Source organism: Mauremys reevesii, linkage group 11 (assembly GCF_016161935.1).
Source record: "Mauremys reevesii isolate NIE-2019 linkage group 11, ASM1616193v1, whole genome shotgun sequence".
Lineage (NCBI taxonomy): Eukaryota > Metazoa > Chordata > Testudines > Geoemydidae > Mauremys > Mauremys reevesii.
The window spans coordinates 3,536,982-3,555,735 of NC_052633.1; the positions used below are offsets into that span (position 1 = coordinate 3,536,982).

An 18,754-nucleotide genomic window follows, 5' to 3' on the forward strand; every position below is an offset into this window, starting at 1 on the left:
ATGCAGCCTTACATGTACAGTAGGAGTAGGATATGCTAAAGAAAGGGCAACCACAAACAAAGAGTAACTTAATGGAATGCTGTCAGATTGGAAGGAGGCCTCAAGGGGATTCCACAGTGATCTGTTCCGAGTCTGGTGTTGTTTAACATTTTTATTAATGACCTGTATGTAGGAATAGAGAGCATACTGATCACATTTGCTGATGACACAAAGCTGTGGCGGGGGAGGTTACAAACACTTAAGAGGATAGAGCTAAAATTCAAAGGGATCTTGATAAATTGGAGAACTGGGCTATAGAAAAGAAAGTGAAATTCAACAAAGACAAAGACACTATTTTCTTCCCTAATATAGAATGGAGGATCACTGCTGAGAAGGATCTGGGAGTTGTGGTGGATCACAACCTCAACATGAGTCAACAATACAATGCTGCTGCAAAAAAGCAAATGCAGTTTTGGGCTGCATCAACAGAGGAATAGTATACAAGTCATGGGAAGTGATAGTACCGCTCTACTCGGCGCTGGTTAGGCCTCAGTAAAGTACTGTGTCCAGTTTTGGTAAACAATGTCTAGAAAGGATATAGAGAAACTGGAAAGGATCCAGAAGTGAGTGACAAGGAGGATCAAAGGGATGGAATGCAAGCCATATGAGCAAAGGTTATGTTTAATTTGGAAAAGAGGCGATTAAGCAGGAGACATGATAGCAGTCTTGAAATATTTGAAAAGCTGCCATAAGGAAATGGAGAAAAATTATTCTTTCTTGCCACAGAGGGCAGGACAAGAGGCAATGGGTTCAAACTACAGCATGGAAGATTTAATCTAAATCTCAGGAAAAACTTTCTAACTGTAAGAACAACAGGACAATGGAACAAACTATGTAGGGAAGTAATGGAAGCTCCTTCGTTGAAGGTTTTCAAAAGGCAACTGGCACCATCTGTCTTGGATGGTTTAGACACAACAAATCCTGCACTTGGCAGGGGGTTCGACTTGATGACACTTGCCATCCCTTCTAATCCTATAGTTCTATGATTTTATGATTCTAAGGGAAAAACCAGGAAAAAGGAGGAATCCTAATAGGAAGCACCAAAAACAGGCTCATACACAAAGGCACCCCAAGAGAGGGTATTAAGGCTCAAATTTATCAAGGAAAAGCAGGTTATTTCAAACTGCCCAACCATATGAGTTATCACAATCCAGCGTTTATTTGCAGTGATCTTGCTATTTTTGTTTTGCAACATAGGCAATGTTAACTAGTCCCTTATAGCAGGACTAGGGTGACCATACATCTCAGTATAAGGGGCTTTGTCTTATATACGCCTGGAAAAAAAAGTGTCCTGATTTTTCACACTTGCTATCTGGACACCCGAAACAGGACTAGCGTGAAACTCAAAGGAAGAAGATGACATTTCCCATCATGAGCAGTGATGTCTCAGATGGATGGAAATGTATAGAATGTTAGAACAATACTTATAGACAATATTGGAGATTTAATTCTCATGTCAGGTAACCAGTGGTAATGATGAAATACAAGCTCTGTGACACTGATGTTTAATTGCAAAAATACATTTTTAAAATTCTGACAATACAGGAAAAAATAAAACAGGGAAGACAAAATATTTCTAAGGCTAAAACAAACATATCTAGAACAGTAAAATATATTTTCTGAAGAATGCCTTTTAAAGATGCATTAAAGAGCTCACAGTGGAAAGAAAGTGAGGAAAATAGACATGGCTATACATTGCAATCATTGGAATCTCATTAGTGGATTTCCCCAAGCATTTCAGTAGCTTATATTTAATTAAATATGGTAATTCAAACCCCAAGCACCATTCAGTCATATCTTGCGTTGATAAGTGGTGAACCATTTCATTCTTCTAGATAGATGAAAAGAATGACTAGAGTTCAAAATGGGTTTTTATTATCATATTTTTTCATGTTTTTTTCCAAGTTTTTTTCTTTTACATTTCCATCATTTAAATTCATTATCATTTATTGTGCTCATTCATCTTTTTTTTTCTTTTTGATTGAGTTTCTTTTTTTCTTTTTGATCTTATCTTAAATATCTTGAGTAATTTTCACCTCACTGGTAGTTTAGTATCATCTCCTTACTTTGCCTCCAGATCATTTATTGGATTTCTCCAGATCATTTATGTCCTAAACTGACCCCCTTGGGGAACTCCATTCCCTTTCCACTCCATTAAGTTACCCCTTAATTCCTACCCTTTTCACCCCCTCTCCTTACCCTTTTCTTCTTTTTATAAACTTTTCCTTCCTTTATGAATTACTTTTCTTTTTCATGAAGAGACCTTCTTGTTGACACCTTTAAAACTCTATATTTTTCATGTTCCCTTTCTCAAAATGTCCACCATGTTCCATCACCCCTCCCATTGTCCACATGTTCAGATGCAAGACAAATTATGTTTACCTAGTTTATCAGACGTTTTGTCAACTATGACAATCTAGACTATGTTTTTCATTTTATTTTATTATTTCTCATTGTTATTTTTCAAACTCACTTATTAGCATAATTTTTTTTAATCCTCTTCGCCCTTTTTTATCATTGATAGGACCTTGGATTTATATTATTTTAAATTTCATATTTTAATTCTTTTCTTCCAGTCATTGGGTGTTAATACTATTTTATCCCTGTTTTACTTTTCTTAATACCTTCACATTTTCCTGGTTTCTTTCTTTCTGAGTGACTTCCATCTCTGTGATGAACTTCTTAATGTGACTTTAATCCCCATTGAATTTTAATCCTCTAGTGACACTCCTTTCTGTGATCTTCTTCAATCTCACTATCCTCATCAAAGCCAGCCTAGAAGCACAGAATCAGCTAGTTTCTTTCCCCATCTAACATTCTCAGCCGTGAAGACTGAACTTTTTCCTTTTCTACTCTTTCCTTTTTGCTATTTTATTTTTTTTTTCTTTTGTTTTTTACTGTGCTTGGCCAGGTTTCTTGTTTAGCATGCTCCTGCTTTTTTTTTTTACTCTCTTTGGCTTTTTTATAGCTTTTCTTTCTTCTTACACTTGTTCTTTACTTTGGCAGTGTTTCCTTTCCTTTCTGTTGTTTGTACTTTTCTTTGCTCCTCACTTTTTCTTGGATTTGACTTTTTTTTTTAAAGGAAGTCTTTATCTTTCTTCTTCTTTCTTTCAGTTCTTTCTTGTTTTGGCTCTTTAAGTTTTTTTACTTTTTTTTAATTTGGGGTATACATTGTTTCTTCTTGGGTAGTTACTAAACCTTCACTAAGTCACACTTTAGTCAGGATTTCACTTTACTCACTGTACCTGTCCCCTTTTCTTTTTCTATGTGTTTTCATTTTTGAAATTAAAAGCCCACAGTGGGCAGCAGTTGTGTTCTTCCACCACAGATGATGTTTGAATCACAGGGAGGATGAATGCTATTGTAATATGGTCACTATCCTGTTACCTCTTGGACCAGGCTACTGCGCTCCACTCCCCCTCCCGCTCCACCGCCCTCTCCCTTCTAGTTTCCTCGTACTTCTCCTCCATGACCATTCTCATTCAAGAAGTCATTTAAAATCGCATTGAAATGTTAATGTCTTTATCTCAATATTTCCCAAAAAAATAATTGAAAGTGGGGATAATTGATAATTTCAATATTTATTATTATAATTTTGATAGCCTCTTAATTTCCATTTAGCATTCATCATCACTCCACTGATCTGGTCTGGTCCGGATAATGATCCTAGAGCTTTATATTTTTACTAGCATGAAATTTTCTATCCATAGAGACTCTATGGAACCTGTGGATCGCTTTATTTTTTTTCATTTGAATCTTTCATCTCTTCTTTATCATCCTGCACCTCCTGTCCCTCCCCCTGCCCTTCTTCTGTCCTGTCTCCCGAATGATTGTGTACTGTCCCATTGTTGTGTCTCAGTCCCTCAGGTTTCTGTGCCTATTATTATATCTATATCCTCCTTTATCACAAGGCACTCTAGTTTACCCATCACTTTATTTATTATTATTCTTTTTGTTGTGCAAGCACTTTAAAAAAACAAAACTTTTTTTTTTTTTTTTTGCCTTTTCTTTCTGATGTTTTTTTTTGTTTGTGACTGTTTATCATCTGATCCGGCCCTATTATACTTACTCTCATTCCCCTGCTTCTGACTATAACCTGGAGATTCTCTATCATCAGACTCTCCCCTAAGAGAAGTCTGTGTCCGATCCACATGCTCCTCTGCAGCAGTTGGGCTGTTGTATCCAAAACCAACAGAGAGGTACTCAAAATTTCTTCCTAACTGAAGTGGTAGTACGATTCCAGAGGTCCAAACTACTTCCACCTCCCACTCTGACTAGTAACTAAAGGATAACTGTAACCATTTACAAACAATTCTGGAGTAGGTCTATTTAGTGAGAATTTCTGTAACTCTGCATGAAAGTTACCAAATATTTTTATTTTAGGTGACACTTCTGAGTTCTATTGGCATTATTTTAAAAGTAAAGTATCTCCAGTCTATGATTAAAGATAGATATTTGTTTTATAAATGTGAATAATGTGATATTGAAAGAGATTGAACAGACTTTCTGTATTCACCAGCCTGCTGTAATGGTATTGAATTACAGTTCTTCTGTCTTGTTCGGCCCAATTTTATAAGGGTGAAAAATAAGAATCTTGGTTGAGATTTTCAAAGCTGAATAGGGGATTGTCACACAATGAATGGTTCAAGAGTGATCATCTCTCCCTTTACCCGGAGCCCTAGGGACTCTGCAGTGACTGAGTGACTCTTCTAATCCTTGGTGTGACTGGGCCTAGACTAGCCACTCATCCAGATACAGGATTACACTGATGCCTGAGATGAACATTAACCACGGCCAGCTGCTTGATAAATACTGTTGTTGCAGTAAAAAAGTTAAAAGGATTGCGCTATTAATGGTCAGCTACCACATAAGAACAGATGTATCTGCTCTGAGCTAGTCTGATGGCTCTGTGAAAGCAGGCACTTTGTGAACTGAGTTTCTCAGATCAGTCTTTAGAGGAAAGTGGAACGAACAGTGGTGACAAATGGACATGGAGGATCAAGACCCCAAACAGAGTGTAGCCATATTCTGGGTGGCGTTTACCTACCTCTCTCATTGCACTGAAACTATGAAACACTGACAGAAATTTATTGTCCGTATGTGGAATCTGAACTCTCTGAAGAAGCTGTTCAGTTTCCAGAGGTTAATGATGGCACAAAGATCTTCTTTCCTCTTCCATATGAGGAAGTACCATGAATAGAAGCCTTTCCCTCAGTATTTCTGAGATGCTACTTCTACAGCCCTACTCCCACTCTGCTCTGAGCTGTTCTTCATGAGAGAGATTCCTAGAAAATCAAGTAAACCATCCCCAAAAGGAGGGGGAAAGGAACTGGAAGTTAAAACTAGTATTGGGCTCCTAAGCAACCCATCGTATCTGCAGCCTTTCTCCTGAAGGAAAGCATGTTGGAAAAAGCCATTCTTTTCTTGAAATGTTTTAAATTGTCCTTCCACTTCTGATGTTGCCAAGGCCTCCTCTTCTGGGATTGATGCTGGAAACCTGAAAACACCAGATAAGGTTTCTGATACTGGATAGAAGATGAAACAATCAGGCCAGAAAAGAAAGACAGAAGTAGTCCCAGAAACCTAGAGGCACATTTTCCCTAGCATCTTGTCCATTTTGAAGCTGAAAAGACCTTCCCGTTCTAACAGGTCCTCCACACAGGCCTAAAGGCTTTGACTACTCACAGGTTGCATCAGTTTTAATTAAAATAAATATTTAAATGGCTGTAGTTAAGTCCATGCAAACCTCTAAAATTGAGCTAGGAGTACCAATTCAAATTGCTGATGCCAGTGTATGAGTCAGAGTGCCCAAAAATCCTAATCCACCTGTAGAAATTGCTTGATTTTCTAGGATCATCAGGAAAATGCTTGATTAAAGGCAGCATCTTTCCTGAAGGTGAAACTGGCCCCTAATCAGTAACTGGCCAAGCAAATATTTGGAGTAGACTTTCCTCCCCCTAAATGTAAATCTCTTTGGCATCCTTCTTGATGAGAAGGCCTGACTTGCCTTGGACTTCTCATCCCTTCACTGACTGATACCACCAGTGAACCAGGAATAAGATGGGGCAGGAAATAATGCTGCTGTGGCACCTGAGAAAGGCAATATACCTCTTAAATGGGGAGCTTAGATTTATAGTACTTAATGAAGAGCCAGATTTGCAAAGGTATTTAGGTACCTAAAGATGCAATTGGTACCTCATGGGATTTCCAAAAATGCCTACGGGAGTTAGGTGACTAACTCCCATTCCCTCTCATTGGCCCAGTGAATATTTTATTATGTATACACAGAAGAACAGTTCCAACAGGAGAGATTGAGAGGTACCTGCCCCAAAATACCCCATATCCCAGTGGTTAAGAGACTCTCCTGGGAGGCCTAAGTTCAAATCCCTGCTCCACATCATTTCCCCCCTCCCCCCCCGGTTCCTCATGAAAAACCACTACCCTGGCTTAGGCGCCTAACTCCAGGAGGTTTACGGCTGTGAATTCCAAGTACAGGGAGGCTTCTCACTACTTTGGAAGGTGGGGCTTAGGCCGTACCCCTCTGCTCGGCTCACCGTGCTGATTTTTGTGAATCCCTGTCTCCATGCATTGTACAGGGACCCTGGGCCTGAACTCAGGCTTGTGAATTCCACTAGGTGGCGGGGTGTCTAACAGCTAGGCATGGCAGCGCCTAACTCCCCCTGTGAATCCCACCCTCAGTGACTTGCCCAAGTTCATCCTGTGATAGCGCAGGGATTGCCTAACTCCCAGGTTAGTGCCCTACAACTGGACCATCCATTCTTTGTCTTGTATTTGTTGTATGTAACGTCCAGACCCCTGTTAATGCTACTTTTGCTTAAATAAACTAAATTACAGGTCCTTTGATATGCTGAATATTTCTTTTAAGGTGGTGCCATCGTACATCAGTTATTCGTGGTACTTAAACTAATCATATTTCCATTAAGTATGGCAGACCTGGAAACCTCAATATCCCATCATGCTACTTGCAGGTAACACTTTGGATTCACTTCTTTTGAGAAATGAATTCCCTTAGCTACCTTTAAGTTTGGTTCCTCTTGGTAAGGCATGTTTGAACACTGTTTACACTCCAGTGTGCATTGACAAACAAAACCTAAGCTTTTAAACCTTTAAAAGCAGCCACAGGGATTTGTACCTTGCAGAAATGGATCCAAGATGATGAGTGGGATTTTGTGGGTCCCCCTGGACTTTGCAAAGTCTTAGTTTGTTTTGAGGGTCTGCCACACTTTGTGATCAATGGCAGATTAACACTTGTCTTTAGTTACGCAGACACTGTTCAAATCTGGTTTAACTCACAAGCACAACTAGCTTAGTGCTTTGCCTACTCCCCAGTAAACACTTGAAACTTTGGGTGCCTTGGTTTCTGTGTGGTTAACTTGAGATACTTAGGCCCTGATGTTCTGGGGTGCATGATCAGCACCTCTGAAAATCACCCAAGGCTTCTTAAATTGGGCACCCATAATTAGTGAGAAATGTAGAAAATCTGGGCCTGTGTAATTTGGTCTGTGTTCACTACCTGACCCTTTTGTGAGCAGTGAGTTGCAGGTCAGGATTAAGTGCGTTTGCAGAGCTGGCTATAGGAAGTTATTGTTCTATAGAAACTCCAGAATCTGTCTTTCACGCTGTAGGTATTACAGTTCAAAGTATTAATTAACAAGTGAACAGAACATTCCATATGGGGTGTATGTGAATGTTTCAATATAGGGTTACATTAACACATACAGAAACAATGTGGTTCAAGATACCTTGGTCAAATATGACGTAACTCTCCAACCTGAGTCTTTCGTAGGTATAATGCGGGTAACTAAAGCATTGCTATTTATACCTGTACAAACTGTCTGAATAAATGAACTATTTTAGTTTCATGGTGCTGATAATAATAATTATGATCATTTGTATTGTGATATTGCAAAGAGTCTCCAGTCAGGATGACGCACATGTGTTTGCACAGCAGACAGCACATAATTCCCCACCACCTCCATTACTGTCTGCACACTATAAAGCTGAAATTACAGTAATTCAGAACTGACTTTCTATTCTTGACACACACATTTCATTTGCAACCAAAAATGCCAGGAAGCAGATTCTTTCTTTTCTTAAGCTTCTGAATGTTGGAAGTAATTGGAGGGATGATGTGATTTCTAGACAGCAACTGTAGTGGCTTATTTCTAGTGAAGAGTCATTTATTAAAAAGGATTAATTGCAGAAACAAATTGCTTTTATACTACTGCCAACAAAATGACAAAGGCAAAAACTGTCTTCATAGAAGGATATAAAAGACAGGGGATAAAAATCTGAAACAGATGCAGTAAGATTATATTGATTTTCACCAAAATCTTAAATTATTTCCTTAAGGGACAAAAGCCTCTTGTCAACAAAGAAATCATATATTTTTCACTAAATAAATAACCAGAGAATTTCCTACAGGGACACCTTTTGCACACTTTATTTTTAATTATTATGATTAATATTTTTTATTATTTATATTTCACCTCAGTTAAATATATGTACACAATTCCCCTCAAAGTACAAAAGCATAGTTTGTGTAGAAGTACCAGGCTATATTATAAAGTCAAATAAGGTCATAGTCATCAAAGGATAAGGAAATATTGAATGTATACTAATGTAGCAATGGTTTGTGAAATGATACATTTTTATTTTATTTTCCCTGAAGTGTCTTTACCCAAGGCTTTATCAAATATTCACTTTTAAATACAATCCTGTCTTCATTTTTCAGAGTATTTAACTGGATAGTAACCAACCTATTCACAGAAGGTAATACATACAAGAGGTGAAGTCAATGGCAAAACTCCCATTGATTTATATTACCCAGAATACCAGAGTTGAACAAAAACAATTACATAGTAGTTGTTCTTCTGGCATCAACAGTATGTTGAGTCAGATGAACACAAGATCCTTTACTTGTGTATTTGACAGTCAGGTAGCAAATTCATTAACATACTTCAGTATCCTCTCTTTAGGGCAAACACATTCTGAGTATCTGAGAGAACATGGGTCATGTTCTGATCGCAATTATGCTGATCTTAAGGAGAAAAACGGAGGCAGAAATTCCGTCAAATCAGATAATTTTGATAATGTTGCCAGAAGAAATAGGTGTATTTTTCTTCTGTAGTGTTTTCATTTAGGGGGGAGGGATAGCTCAGTGGTTTGAGCATTGGCCTGCTAAACCCAGGGTTGTGAGTTCAAGCCTTCAGGGGGCCACTTAGGGATCTGGGGCAAAAATTGGTCCTGCTAGTGAAGGCAGGGGGCTGGACTCTATGACCTTTCAAGGTCCCTTCCAGTTCTAGGAGCTTGGTATATCTCCAATTATTATTAGGGCAGGGAGAAAGCAGATAGTAAAACAATCTCTCAAGCTGTTGTTCCAGGTTTTAGAATTCCTGTATTTATAATGTAGTGATGAAGCAGACGCCCAAGAAATAGAGCAAAATAAATGAAGATAGGAATTAAAAAGGGGGGAAAAACATACTCCAAAATCTACTGCAAATCAGTATTGCTTGGTGGTACCATTTCTCTTCATATTTTCTTTTTGAATTTTGTTTGTTCTTTTTATTGGCAGGGGCAGGTCTAATTATCCTCATGTCCCCTGAAGCCATCTCTAATAATAAGCAATACCTGCTGGAGAGCTCCCCCGCTGCTTAGAACAGCCTACAAAGCCCTCTTGACTCCAGCATATGTTTCTACTTTAAAACCTGAAAAACTTAACGGACTGTTTTTCCTCATTCTGTCTGGGATGGAACAACAATGAGGTTCAGATAGAGAGACTGGCAGGCTGACCTGAGCAAACTGTAAGCTAGAGTATGCCAAACTTCAGTTTGGGTGAGACACAGACACCCACTTCTCATCATTTTCCTTATTCTGAACAAAGTAACTGCCATTCAGAGCACCCTGCCTTAGGCTAGGCGAGTCAATATTTACAGCCAGTCTGGTTCACTCGGTGGGTCAAATACTACTCTCATGTACAGGAGTTCCCAAGGTTATTTCCCCAACAGATTCATCATCCAGCTAAGGTCACTTTTGATGGAGGAAATGGCTCTGAGTGCCAATCTCTGCCTTTGCCGTGCCAACTGAGCTTAATCACATTCTCCATGTGACACCTTGATGGTCAAGGAAAGAGATCACAAGCTGCTTTTATTAGTCAGAGGGGCCAGAAAAAGGTTTTAACAGGAAAAGCAACTGAGAGGGGTTGCAAAAAGGTGTAAGATAAACTAAGCCTCTTCCCTCACTTTAACTCAAACCTTTTTATTGGTCAGTGGCAGTAAATTAAAGCAACTTAAGCCTGGTGTATATTAGAAACCTTTATCTGGTTTAACTAAATATTTTAAAATCAGTGTACTTAGACTAGTGCAAACACCTAATGTAGAGACATACCAGTCCTTACTTAAAATTATTTAGCTTAATTTGGTAATTTACTGATGCGAACTAAACTTCTTAAAACCAGGTTTAAAATGGATTAAATGTATCTACATTGGGGGTTTGCATCAGTCTAATTGAATAACTTAAAAAAACTTCATTGAGGTAAACTGGTGTAACTCTTCTAAGAGACTTCTTTGCCCTTGACTCCCTTACACTCACTTATCAATGTGTAATTTACATACTTTATATCTCGCCTTCCGATGTGGCTTAGTAGCTATATATGCTACATGGGAATGAATCTCTGCTTATAAAGGCAAGGAGTAACGGAAACACTAAATTTACTTGCTTAAGAAAGTAAATCAGGAAGTGTTATTTCCTCCTCATAGCACAAGAACTAGGTTTCACCAAATGAAATTAATAGGCAGCAGGTTTAGAACAAACAAAAGGAAGTTTTTCTTCACACAACACACAGTCAACTTGTGGAACTTTTTGCCAGAAGATGCTGTGAAGGCCAAGACTATAATAGAGTTCAAAAAAGAACTAGATACATTCATGGAGGATAGGTCCATCAATGGTTATTAGCCAGGATGGGTAGGGATGGTATCCCTAGCCTCTGTTTGCCAGAAGCTGGGAATGGGCAACAGGGGATGGATCACTTGATGATCACCTGTTCTGTTCATTTCCTCTGGGGCACCTGGCATTGGCCACTGTCGGAAGACAGGATACTGGGCTAGATGAACCTTTGGTCTGACCCAGTGTGGCCGTTCTTATGTACTTTGAGCACATAGCCATTGCCATCCCGATAACAAGTTTAACCAAAAAAATTTAGAGCAGTGGAGACCATTGCTATAAAATCTCACTTGGGTAGGTGTGGACACTTTTGTTTCTCTTAGTTTCAACATCTAAGCATTTTATCCCTTTCTGAGGGGGGAAAGGCATTAAAATACCTGGTCTGGGGTTTTTTGAGAAAAAATTGCAGTTGAACCTCCCTCCTCTTCATTAGGGTAGTCAGGAAACTTGCCTGTAATATGCCTGCATGCAAAACAAAAGAAGAATCAATTAAAATACAATACCTGCCAATCCTATTATTAACCTGACAACACCAATGTGTTATGGAGGATCATCCCATCCCATCATACTCAAGATTGAAGGAATAACATCACCTTCTAAGATATTCACTCAGCAAATTCATTGTCTTTCTGTTATGTTTGTACAGTACCTTGTCTATGATTGGAGTCATTAATTACTACTGCAATAAATGTAAGAAATAAAAATACATGTATTATAATTGCAGGCACTTTGGCTCGCATGCGGAACAATTTCTATTTGCACATGTATAAATAGCATCAGATGGAAAAACTGGTTCCCTGCATTTGCAATAAATCAACATACATGTGAAAAAGGATTGTCTCACTTATACTACTAACAGTTTTTAGAGGCCAGTTGAAAAATGGCCCTTAGAACCAAAAGAGAAGCATAGATCGTCTGTTCTGTTTAATGTTAGGCCACATTTGATTTTACAAACATGGTTTATCTCTAAGATAAGTAAGGATTCATTCACATTTTTGACTCAGTGAAATAGTTTAATATTATATTAGATGCAGCTCCTGTGTTTAAATAATGCTAAGAGTTTGACTTAAAGCTGAAAAAAGCCAGGGCATTAGACATTAGGGTGGTTACTGCTTTCTTATTAATGCTAGCTGAAGGGAAAAAATGACAATGTGAACTAAAGTGAAGAATTAGTCTGAACTCAACCCCTTTAAGTAATTTACTATAAACATGCATTACAAAAATGTTTTATTTTGCTATTTTGTTTACTTTTTATTTAAAAATCATTCATAGATGCAAATGAATGTTACTTTCTTGAGATACAAAACTTCTGTTTCTTGAGCAATAGCCTAGGCAGGTATTCAAAAAAGTTAACTGTGAGAGGCATTTTTTTTGTTAAAAGTTATTAAGTCTTTTTAAGATAATTAGGGTGTGCTGAATCCAAATATGGTTGTTACCAGTCTGTATGTTGTGTATAAAGGCCTCACAAACAAAGTAACATTTAAATTGCTGGAGTGTAAATCTTTATTTCCTTTTTTGTCTAGGATTAACATACTTCAGCTGGATATTAATGAGCAATACGATGTAATGAAAGTGATCAAATAGTGATCAACCTTTTTAGAAAGCCGTTGGATTTCAGTTTCTTATTTGCAAGATGTACTAGAAATATTTTAATGTTATACAACCATGAAAGAGCAACACATAATCTGAAAACACCTGTTTTTGAAACAAGTGAAAATATTTCTTGACTAAACCTTAAGTAAGCATTTTAATGCACACAAGTTGAGCAAACATCTTAATGTACTATTTCAAGAAATGCTGGTATACAGTGGCAGATTGAATCAGTCTTATTAGGTCACATATTAGGCACAGCTATTTATTTGATAGTACTGCCCTGGTGACCTGTCATGTACATTGGTACAACCTTGTTCCAGTTCTCTGCATTTGCATGCTCCTGCACAGACAAGTTGCTCTGCCCTGCACCTGCGTCACTGACTTCTGCACCCTCTTGTGCAGCCACAGAATATTGCCTCCATGCAATCTGCTGGCATTGGAGGTTGTTACATGAACTGTCCTCCTGTTTCCAACCCATTGTCTTTGGAGGAGGAAATACAGGATTTTTGGGCAGTGGGACTGTCTCCAAGCTAGTGACTGGTAGTGAGCTTTCTGCATGTGAACAAAAAGATCCTCACTTGTTGGGGGTAAAGCTTCTGATAACTACATGTGTGTGAACAAAGTAACATGTGCTTTGTCAGTGCTGGGGACCTCTGGCATGCCATACATTTTATAAATAAACTCTTCTGCATTTTTCACCTCCTTTGAGTCTAGGTCACATTTTACAAGACGGTTAGAAGCGGATGGTGTTGCTGAAAAACTTTACATGAGGTCTTCTTGCTTTGTCCAGCAATAAAAGTAGTACCGGTCAGGGCATGAAATGGGAGCAGAGTTCTCAGAACAGTGGGTCCATATTGTACTTTCTCACAAATGGCATGAATAGGAAAGTACTTTGGCTTCATCCAAAGCTGCCTATGTGTCATATTGCTATAGCAACCCCAACTCAAAAAAACCCTACAACAGCATCCCTGGCTGTGACAACCACACTGTCAGCATCATTGTGGACAGTGTAAAATCATTTTTGTGTCTGCTTCTTCCTGATGAGCACACACTTGATTGGTGTCAACTACTGCTGTTGAGCACTGTATTTCAGCCTCATCCTGAAATCCACCAGCCAGCCTGATGATTTTGTCATATGGTTCTTCTGTCATTAGTTGCTTATATAAAAATGTTTCAAGATCCTCCTTATTTTCTGGAAGCTCAATGAACTCCATCCAGTTACTTGGGAGATGCACATAATTTGATTTCCACCAGTCTTCGGATGGGTCTTGTACCTCTTTAGCATTTTTGTGTTGTACCACACGTAACAGATTCCTTGTAGGACCTGTCAAACACAATGTCTATTCTGTGGAAGTCTGCTCCAGTCCTAAGTACTATTTTTACAAATGTCCCTGCAAGGTCTCCAAATATTTTGGCTACTGATGGCTTTCCTATAGCTTGTCCCAAAGCTTGTGTGTCTGTCACAAGACAGCTTCTCCCCAAACAGGTAACTGTTGGTGGGTACATCACCCAGTACTGCTTTTGTACTTGTTCTCAGACTGCCATTTGTGTGTGCTAATGCCAAAGGGACAGGCATTAACTCATGTTTCAAAATATGTTGCAAATTCACAGTCCTGCCGGCTTCATAGGCTGTGATAAGTTGCTGAAGAATATTTCTGTCTGCCTTCATGCTTGAGGCTTTTCCTTTGACTTCTTTCCCTACCTCATGTATCATGGAAAAAGTTGGAGCATTATTTTTTGGTAGTGGATCATGAATGTGTACAGGTTCAGGTTCTCCCTCTTGTGCCAGAAGCCATTTCTCCACAAAGCTTTCCAGCTGCACTTGTTCTAGGATCTATGCCTTCAACAGTGTGTCTTGTATCGCTTCAGCAGCCAGATCTTTTGTTGCAATGAAAAATATTGTTCCTATCTGGAGAAAATCTTGAACCTCTGAAGTGTTCATAAGTGCGCACTTTCATCTTCTTTGGCACACTGCTTGCTTGGCTTTCTTGACCGTGTAAAGGGTGCACCAGTCACCACTCACTGCTAGGGCACCTCCTAGCAGGCTGTTCTGGGGATTAGCTCCTTCCAGGTCTGGTGCCCCCTCATGTGCACTGCCACCCGTCTCTCTCTCTTTTTCTCTCTCTGAGACTCAGGGTGCTCTCTCTACATGGCTTGGCTGTTCAGCCAGGTCGCTGTGTATTTTCCCCTTCTGGGGAGTTATCAAAGCCTCTCCATCCAAAGTGGCAGTCTTCTCCCTCACTGCCCTGACTGTGCCACTTCCTCAGTGGCTGGTAGGGAAACCCAGGCCTGTCCTCTACACCAGGTTCAGCTCAGGGACTCTCTATTCAGTGACCAAGGTCTGCAATGTCCCACCTTGCTGCCATTTTCCTAAGCCTTTTTCTACTCTGCGCCTCTCAGGATTTTGCTCCATCACCCTTCTGAATAAACTCTTCCTTCATGGCCTAAATCTCCTGGGGTTTTTACTCCCCTGCTGAGTTTTCTTCCTTCTGAGTGTCCTCCTGACATCCAGAGAGTGGCTGCAGGCTCCTTCACTGCAGCCCCTTTCCATTGCCAGCTTCCTGGATTTATATTAACCCCGCCTGTTCCTTCTCAGCTGGGCTCCTTCATCAATCTGTGGTTACTTAGCCCACCTAATTTCCCTCATCTGTGGTCTATCCACTTAATTGGCCCCTGCTCATCCTTATTAACCCTGCCTAGGCTAGTGTGGGATGAACACCCCATGAAAGGTTCGTGAATAAATTGGTCATCCAAACCAACATGAATGTCTGGTGTCTGCTGTGATAGGGACTCTCAGGTTGTAAGAAAAGGCCTGTGCTGAGGGCTGAGTGTCGGCAATGCCTAAAATTCCATCTCCTTTCTTTCCTGTGCCATTAAGCTACTCTTGGCTCTGATCAGGGTCTACTTGGTTGAACTTCTGACATGATCTCTTGACAACAAAGTTCCCTTGCAGGAATTCCTCGAGCACTTCAGCTGGTAGTTGATGCATTTCTGCAATGCAGATGGCACCCCACTTTGCATAGTTTTTGTGATCATATCACATGAAAAATGCCAGTGTACACTTGAAGGGTGAAGAGATGCATCTCCCAGTTTCTTTCTCTCTGGGCATGGTTGAACATGAACAATAGGACCATCATTTCCATGTACTGTCACCAAAACCTGAAGTTCACACTACCTTGACCTTTGCTGCTCACAAACGTGGATGTGAGATTTCAAACTCTTTCAAGTGCAAACGGACGTGATGTCACTCTAAGAACGTGACTGGTGAGCTTTGACAATATCCTCTTTGTGCTCTTGATCGTGCACTGCTATAAAGTCCAAGAGTTGTGGAAGAAGCAGGTACCACAGTAGCTTGAAATGTCAGTTTGTGGGCCCATGTTGCCTTAACGTAGGACTTGCCATTCATAGCTTGCTCGGCAGAGTTTGGATCAAGAACTCCACTTTCAATCCAGTGCAAGTCCTGAAGCCTGTGTGTGCTGGCCTATAAATTCATCCCTCCTAATCATGGAAAAGTCACTCTCTCTACTCTACTGTGGCCCATTTTAGTTCCATCAGTTTATGGTACAGTTTCATCAACAGTTAGACCCACATACTGCAGCCTGAGCACAAACATGTGCACATGTTTGTATCTCCATACAGGAGTATTGAGGGCAGAAGCTAGTTTATGGGCAGAAGCTTGAATGACTGGCAAGTATCCAGTGGCAGTTTATTTCTGGTTCTGTTGTGTACAACTGGTTGAAATGGGCCCATTCACCTCTTGGGTTCTCATTTTGATATTTAATGATAAAGCTAAATATCAGAAGCTCTTGTCTGCACTGCTCTTCAGAGTGCACTGTTCTTCACTGTTCTTTAGAGTCTGAGTACCACTCTTTGCAAACATGGTCCTTGAATACTGGCTTAGCTTTACCATTTCTTACAATGGCTGCTTTGATGGTGTCGACTGCATCAGGAGCATTGAGCATGCTGCTGTTTAGATCATTCAACATTTAGCTAAGGGATAGATTCTCTTTGCCAAACTTGGGTTGCATGGAATATGTTCTTGCCATTCAGAGAAGCATCATTTATGGAAATATTGGTGGCTTTATAGTGAACAAACTTCCTGGGAACCAGGCCTTGGGGGAATAACAGCACCATTATCAGCATCCATATTTTGTATGGTTTTCTCTGCAAGGGCTGTGTCCACCTTTAGGATTTCTTCATAACTACATGCTGTGGACAGCCTTATGGGAAAAGCTGAACAAGTTGTTTTGACCTTATTGCCTGATGGGAGGTGCACCGCAAGACCAATATGCTTTGGTGTCCCTTTCTTTCCACCACTCACACTGTATACAATGTTTTGAGCTACACTAAGCATCTTGAATTTCCCTAATTCTTGTTTCTCAAGGTTCTCTTCAACAGCATCACAGTCAAGGAGAAATTGGCCTCATATTGCTGGTGAAGGAACATGTACAGGCTATCTGGAGTGCCAGCAACTGCGTCACCCTCACTGACGTTGAAACCTTTGTGGCCAGGATCTGACCAAGTATCTCCCCGAATTTTCAATGCAACATGTACCAGTGACAGAAATATGTCTTCCTGGGGCTGGTAAAAGCAGATGGCCATCTCATCATTGTGGCAAGAATCCATCGTTTGTGAGATAGGTACATATTTATACTTGGCTGGAACTAAGAGTGTTTGCCTCGATCAGTCTCCTGCTGAGAGACAATGAAATGAAGTGAAATAAATCATAGAATCATAGAGTTGGAAGGGACCTCAGGATGTCATCTAGTCCAACCCCCTGCTCAAAGCAGGACCTAATCCCCAACTAAATCATCCAAATGAGCGTCGAGTTTTCCCTTGAATGATGATCTACGACTGATATAGGAGTGGGGAATTTCAATGCCAGTTTCCTTTGCAAGATTGCTGTAATGATGCCAAAACTCAGATACTTTCAAAACACGGCCTTTGATTGGCTGCATGCTGATGCTCATTTTGAAGCCAAAGTATTGCTGTGTCAGTAATTTTGGTACCCTCATTCTTTTGCATTACAGACCTCAGAAGTGGGATGTAACAATTCAGGTAGTACCTGCATTCAGCAGCTATGAGGTCATTTACTCCGGTAAACAAACACTCATTTTGTGGTCAAATACAGCTGCCTTCATTATCTGTTCACTCATTTTGAATGTAGTTACGAAGGTAAGTCTCTGTTTAGGGCACGCTTCTTGACAAAACAGGCAGCGTCTCCAGCCTATAAGTTTCAGAGAACTGGACTGTCTTGTATTAGACACTGGTCTCTTTATGGAGGTCACTACATCTTGCCACATCTGATACAGCAGTTGCAGATGCTTTTGCTTTCTATGACCTCTGGATTTTGCCTTTGTCAATGTATTGGTCATAGAAATTTCTGTGCCAGATGACTGATAGTGTCTGTTCTGAATGAAAGCTGGACTCACTTCTGTCAATGGCCTCTCTGTATTTGACATCTCATGGTTTCTTTCTCATGGCTGTTGCCCTCCCTCTTGTGCACGGGCTTCACGCACATCTTTTTTACTTGATTTGCAGACGCTGTAGGAAACTGGTGTGGATCTCTTGAGACTTACTACCAGTTCCATGGTTTGCTACAACTGGAACAATATGAGTGCCATAAACCACCACCACCTCTAACTACTGTTGCTCTCTCTATCTGTTAAAAAAACAAAAACAAAACACACAACAAAAAGCCCATCACCCTCACTTCTATGTTAATTCTACTCTCCAAAGCATTATGTACTATAAAACAAATACTAAGCATGCAAGAAAATGAAAAAATGATTTCACATATTACATGAAAAATAACATCTGTGTTATGATTAATTTCTAATATTACAGTATGTGGATGACTAGATGTTATAAAAGTTACAATAGGTGTAAAAACCATGCTGTGCGCCTTCTCATTTCTTTACTTAATAGATTAAAAGGACTTGGGCTCGCAGGGCTTGGGCTCTGGCTCTAGGGCTGAAAAATTGCCATGTAGGTGTTCAGGTCAGGCTGGAGCCTGAGCTCTGGGACCCTGGGAGGGGGGAGGGTCTCAGATCTTGGGCTTCAGCCTGAGCATCTCCACAGCAATTTTTAGTTCTGCAGTCCAAGCTGTGCAAGCCCCAGTCAGCTGACCCATGCCAGCCGGGGCCATGCCACGGGACTT

General features: G+C 40.0%; 1 protein-coding gene and 1 long non-coding RNA gene across 13 annotated transcripts in view; one reads left to right on the top strand and one right to left on the bottom strand.

Annotated features, from left to right (window-relative positions):
• IQCA1 (IQ motif containing with AAA domain 1) overlaps nt 1-18,754 on the bottom strand; it is a 155,522-nt gene that overhangs the window by 62,031 nt on the left and 74,737 nt on the right. For all 3 annotated transcript variants that reach the window (XM_039495970.1, XM_039495972.1, XM_039495971.1), the window contains exon 7: nt 11,379-11,463. In XM_039495970.1, coding sequence (XP_039351904.1) covers nt 11,379-11,463 — 85 coding nt within the window. The remainder of the gene's footprint in view (nt 1-11,378; nt 11,464-18,754) is intronic.
• Nucleotides 1-18,754, top strand: part of LOC120375220 — a 115,270-nt gene that overhangs the window by 52,178 nt on the left and 44,338 nt on the right. The window lies entirely within an intron of this gene.